The 6,318-nt window shown below is 40.2% G+C and overlaps 1 protein-coding gene across 3 annotated transcripts in view; it reads right to left on the bottom strand.

Annotated features, from left to right (window-relative positions):
- Window positions 1–284: 284 nt before the first annotated feature.
- Window positions 285–6,318, bottom strand: part of LOC138579585 (pancreatic secretory trypsin inhibitor-like) — a 593,125-nt gene continuing 587,091 nt past the window's right edge. For all 3 annotated transcript variants that reach the window (XM_069649857.1, XM_069649856.1, XM_069649858.1), the window contains one exon: window positions 285–412. In XM_069649857.1, coding sequence (XP_069505958.1) covers window positions 367–412 — 46 coding nt within the window. In that variant the 3' untranslated portion in view covers window positions 285–366. The remainder of the gene's footprint in view (window positions 413–6,318) is intronic.

The raw sequence follows: 6,318 nt of genomic DNA, 5'->3' as shown, positions 1-6,318 counted from the left end.
TAATGGCAACAAAAAAACTCATTACCAGCACATCCGCTCATGGTGTCCTATGGTACTCCATGAATGGGGATTAACACTGTCCCTCCGGCACCTGTAATCCGGCAGAAACGGTAATAACATTTGCCAGTATCATGTTGGCTCTACTGCCATCATTTGTGTTTTAACAGCATTCACTTGGCACCAGCATTCACTTGGCACCAGCATTTACAAAACTCTTTGCCAACATTTAATTTTATACCAAAAAGCAACCAAAGAAATGTGGACAACTGAAATGAAAATGCCAATTTATTTATTACATGAAAGTCCTTTGCAAGATAGCATTTCAATCAGTGTTGAAGCCCTTTGTGGATGACACTAGGACAGTGTTCAGCATTTACCCGGCTTCATGATGCGGATGCTGCGGTTCTTCAACCTTTGGGATAGAAATAAACAGTCATATATTTATTATACCTTCCAATACCAGCTATACCACTTTGTACTATCATGAAAAGCTGTAAACAAGAACTTAGTAAATTCAAATATTAGATGCTGTTTGTTTGCTTGAATCCCTGATCAGAAATTTAAATGATGAGCCTTCTATCAGTATCAGGGCACATATTCTTACACACCTGGCTGAAGCAATATAACCCTGCCCATCTGCACTGACCAAACACAACATTATGGAGTAACCAAGGATTACTTGCAAGAACAAGCACTCTCTTCCACCTCTTCTCAGTATTTGATCAACCCATTATTAGAATCTCCTCTTTTTTGCTAACTGTTAATAGGGGAAAGGTGCTGGCCGGCCACAGGAAACAGTGGATTTGCAGGTTTGATATTTTTTACAAGCAAGATCTCTCTGGTCATGAATAATGTGTGTGTGTGTCTGTGTGCGTGTGTGTGTTCCCATACGTGCGTGAACGTGAGTGTGTGTGTCAGTACAGCAGCAACAAGATGAAAAGAAGTGGTGCGCCAGTTTATGAGGGTTGAAGTCTGGCGAAACGAATGGTGAAGACAGCCATATACAGTTTATTTGCGCAATGCGTAGCAATAAAACTATGGTGCATGGTTCAGAGTTCTTCCAGTCTTTGGCGGTCAAGTTGTCTAGGCAAGTTCCTAAGGGCCAAGTACATGTCCTGCCTATGTTATTCAAGAAGAACTGAAACTGTTGGATGGTGATGCTGGTCATCCAAAGGAGAAATACTTGTCTTTTCTGTTTACATGACTTTGAGGATTTTAGCAAAGCTGTCTAGGAATCATCAGTTACTAACAAGTCCTGTATTAAAATATTTTGAGCTATCAATGTAAAAGATTCTTAAAGAAGTAGTTTATATGATCATAACGAGACTAGGGCCCTCATTACAACACCAGTGCTAAACCATGGCGCTATTAGCACCATGGTTGGTGCTGGTGTTGTAATGGGTCCACCATGGTTTAATGGGGAATTACCACCCCATTCCAAGGTTGGCGGGGTGGTAATTCCCCATTGAACCATGGCCCTTCCCCATTCCCATTTTTGCCCCATAGGGCTCAATAGGACTGGGGAAGGGGCTAAGTACGGTACTGCAAATTGCGGTACCGTACTTAGCACCAAGGTCCCTTTGCGGATCCCTACTTTAACGGCTGGTCTAGACCAGCCGTTAAGGTCGGGTCCCACAAAGAGACCTCGTAATCAGGCGTTAAGGGTTTAACAGCGCTGACTCCTTTTATGGCTCTGTTAAACCCTTAACGCCAGGGTCGTAATGACCCCCCAGGAAAAGCTGTTCTAAAATTAAACCGTAGTTAGACAAATGCTAACAAAGCGAATCCACGTTTCACGGAAATGCATGAGGAGGAATGCAGAAATGTTGGAGGTAATGCTTTGCTTACTACTATAGGAATCTCTTTAAAGAAAAATTCTAACAAATTGGCAATTTCCACAGAATAGTTAGAAATGAGTAAGTGACAAATTGCTTATTTATCACAAAAGTGCGCTTACCCAAGGAAAGCCACCTCCCCACCACCGGGAGAACAAAATACCCTGAATTATGAGTGGGCTTTTTTTTGAAGGTATAAATGGCATAATTATGAGTTTTGTGGTAGTTTGTCAGTAAATCTGATGAATTACTGTTAAAATCAATTAACATCAACACCACCTGGTCCTGTGGAGTCACCACAGCATGACAAGTGGCGGTAATTCCCATTTTTGGAGTTCATAGGACTCCAAGGGATTTTCGGCACATTTACCATTGACAGAGCTGTCACATAGTAAATCTGCCATTTTTGGTGGAGGTAAAGTCTTCATTTCTAATTCAGTGGTGAGGGAAAAACTGTGGCAATTTTGTTGCGCCAAAAGAAGTGGCAGCAACGGAATTGGCATCACTTTCTTCCTGCACTGCCAAATTTGTAATGAGGGCAAATAAAATAAGGCAAGAAATATTTAAGCGGTTATCTTGATACTGTATGACGCTCATTCCACTACTGCAGAGCAGTCTGATTGGGTGGACACATATGTGCAGTTACATGGAGATATATTTTCTGGTAAACCATTATCTATAATGGCTGCTAAAGGGGGGGTCACCAAAGGGTAGTTGCTTCACCACTGAGGATATTCACTAATATGACTCTAAGTATTGGTGGTTTATGGATAATAAAAGTGAGTACATTAAGTACAGGTATCAAAGCGTTAGAAACGTGAGGGCCAATCGCTCAAGACGAGCCTTGATCTATGGAACACAAACTAAATATTGAAAAAGTTATACTAAGAATATTGGATGACCTGAAGAAATAACTAAGTGGTCATTTCAAATGTAAGAAGTTAAAGTAATACATTAATGAATAGGTGCACCAGTTCCATGAGTTGGGGACATAATGGAGGAGGCAGTAACAACTGCAAATGGACATTGTGTTTCTCAAAGAATGGGTTCAAAAGGCTATTTTCCTTCCATGGGAAAGACACATTAATATTTAGTCAACATATGTAGAAAATATGTTCTCGTGAGAATTGTTCCTACATTCGGGAATGCAGCCACTTCAGCAGAAGCACCCAGAAGTTCCAATTACGTTAGTGTAGTGAGTGTGCAAAGTGGTAGGGCATCACCTTTGAACACAATTAAGGTCATTGTTGTTTGATGCTATAGATGGAGTTCATCTATGCATCTATTTATCACAAGTACAGTTTGGCATGCTATAAGCATGTCGGTCAACATTGCCCTAGTGCAATAATTATACATGTTCAGTGCATTTGTGTACCAGGGGGGCAGCATTTGCCCTTGTGCAAATTATGAATGGTATTGGCACTAGGGAAAATCTTTGCCCTGATGCAAGAATGCAGGGGAAATGTATCTTTTTTACACTAGGGCAATGTCTGTCCTGGTGCCAATAGCATGCCATACTGCACTTGTCATGGCGCAATGGTTTTCTAATATGTCCCAGTATAAATAGAGCAAACATTTCCTCTGTGCCAATACCATGCAACTTTGTGCTTGAACCAGTGCTACATTTCTTTAGTCTGGCCCTTAAATTCTTAGTAGGTGGTAATGAGTGCTATATAACTATAATGCCTATGGGCCTCATTACGAGGTGGGCGGTAAGGGATTACCGGCACCGGTAAGGGCACCGGTGCCGGTAAGCTCAAATGGGAATGGGGAATGGCCCTGGTGAATGGGGAATTACCGGTCCCGCCAACCTTGGTAATTGCTCCATTCACCAGGGCGGAGTTGGAACGAGTTTGGAGACAGACATGGCGCGAATAGCGCCATGGCTACCTCCAACCTCGTAATGAGGCCCTATGTCTTGATGTGCGTATAACATGCTTTCTCCATACCTCGGTGAATGCAATCATTGTGTGAAAAACTGCTTATGATTGTAACGTAGTGTGTTACCCAAAGTGGGTTACCTGTGAGATGTATATGTGTACTTAAGTATTTTGACCTACTTTGAATTATTTACGGTATGCTTTAGTGTAGTGTAGTATTGTGGTAAGTGTTGTTATTTTGGATAACTTATAGGTGTTTTTTTTTTTTTTTTTTTTTTACTTGCTAGGTAAATGTTAATGGTACTACACAACAATGCCTTCTTCCTCCTTATTTCAGCCTTGCTGCTTGGTCACAGCTACTTCATAGAGTGGCTTTTCTCAACTGGGAATTTGAATAATCGTGCTAAGCCTTGATTGGCTTTTCTAAGTCTTGCCACAGGTAGTGACGTTGAGAAACTGTTTTACCCACATTTGTTGCCACCTTACCTGTATGCGTCCTGAAGAAGTTTCAAGAATGTCCAAAATTAATGAAAGATTTAATTTCATGCTTGAAGGAAGCCAAGATGCCAGTAATGATACATTTTGACAATATACATGATTGAAGTGATAAGGAGTCAGGGCTACTTGCAGAATATATATTTCTATGTGTCTCTAGTTACAATATTAAACAATATGTTTACATGTTTTTACGTTCAGAATGTATTATTGGCAGGAGTCTTCTGTGTATACTTGTTAACATGATGCAAAACATGGTTGGATTGTTTTATTTTTCTTAAATGTATCAGTTAATTGTTTTTCTAAATTGTAGGCATTAGCAGAATTTTGTGAGAAAACTGGGGAGATCTAGAGCAACATCATTGCACATTTCACCTTCAGTACAATTGTTGTTGTATTTGAGAATACCTGATTTTTCCCTTTGTTCTCTATTTAATAATTAAAGGTCCCGTGTACCCTCTGTTTTTGCACCATGTTTGCACCTGGGACCCCACTTAGCAACTTTCATCCCTCTTCTCTAAAAAAACAGAACTGGCCTAAAGGAGTTTTCCAATGACTAGTGCTTCTCAAACCCTTTCTCTTTTGGAATGCTACCCGTCAACTGCAAAACTCCCTTGGAAAATAATTGATATCATACATGACCAGAAATCTGAATTTGGATGCCACAGGAGATCTGAGCCCACACTAACGTACCGTCCATCACATCGGATTATCTGAACTCTCTAATACTTCCAGAATGTTTTATTATAATAATGCAGTGGAATAATCTATGCTGTTAGACTGAGTAGAACTGTGGATAGGAGTCTCCAGCCTAGCACCTCAATGGAAGCACCCTTTGGTTTTGGTTTGTAGTTAAGAGGATGCATTTTGCAGTTATGGCATGTGGCTAAGAAAGGTTACTTGGCACATATCCCAGTATTCCCCGTTGTTACTGCTGAATGAAGGGGTGCTAAAATTGCTTAAATTATCATGTTATTAGGCAATTGGGAAAGCAGCTAGAGGCAATCCACTTGCCCTCAAAAAGAGTTCTCCTAGTCCCAGCTCAGAATGTGAAAAGCTGGTGGTTTCTTTTCTTCTACCATGAAATCCCTTCTGTGGTGATGAGCCCACACCTGCAACTCCAGATACTGAAATCATTGTCCATCTTTTGTAGCAAAAACGTACAATTAAATTGACGAGATCACCAGTATCTCCTACTTCGAATTTTGCACTACAGTCACATTGGCATGATGGATCTACAGTGGATTGGTTAGTCTCCAGATATTCAATGAATTACACTGAGTACTGTTCACGAAAACCTTCATATAGCCACTAAAACCAGAACGCCAATATCGCCCTGGGTACATTTGCTAGTGAGATGATGCCAGATTCAAAAATCGCTGATCTACAAATGTTAGAATCAGGGAGGACAAACCAAAAGTGTGCAGGGTTCATACTGGGCACTTAGCTGAGAGTGTTATCACCACTCCATTTAAGAAAGCTTTAACAAACATATTTGAGAATGCCTTTGAGTTTAATGCTTCATAGCTCTTGATAGCTGTCCAATACACAAACGCTCCCAGGACTCATTTGTCAAACCATTTAACATATTCAAAAAACAAAATGTGTTGTGCATTGTTTTTCACATCTAATGAGGTTGTGAGGTTGCATTGTACAAATCTACACACAATCTAATGTCACAAAAATAATTCAAAAAGCATTATACTTATTGAAATAGCCCACATTTGCAACTGTTAGTTTGAACGACAGATATACCAGTGCCCTGTGTTCTATGCATCATGCGTGTGAAAATTGACAAATCTAGTTGATATCTGGCATGGCATGTGTTCTTTGAAAAGCAGTTCCCAAGACCAGTTGATCATCAATCAATAAAATCCATTAGTTCAATAGAACTGAAACTGCTAGCCATTGAATGTCTAAAAGATGATTAAATATACAATGAAATAGGACATTATAAATGCTAGAAATCCTTGTGTGCATGGTCTCTCACAGGTTTAAAGCCCAAAGTAGACCTGTTTCTTACATCACAAACTACATCAAAAGGCTAGTTTTCCAAGAGGATCATAGCCTTTTGAACCTGAGGCAGGGCACTAAACTACCATGTGTGC

The sequence above is a fragment of the Ambystoma mexicanum genome, chromosome 3p, assembly GCF_040938575.1.
Source record: "Ambystoma mexicanum isolate Mex_15411 chromosome 3p, UKY_AmexF1_1, whole genome shotgun sequence".
Classification (NCBI taxonomy): Eukaryota; Metazoa; Chordata; class Amphibia; order Caudata; family Ambystomatidae; genus Ambystoma; species Ambystoma mexicanum.
The sequence above is the reverse complement of the archived record's forward strand: the minus strand, read 5'-3'. Positions and strand labels throughout refer to the sequence as shown.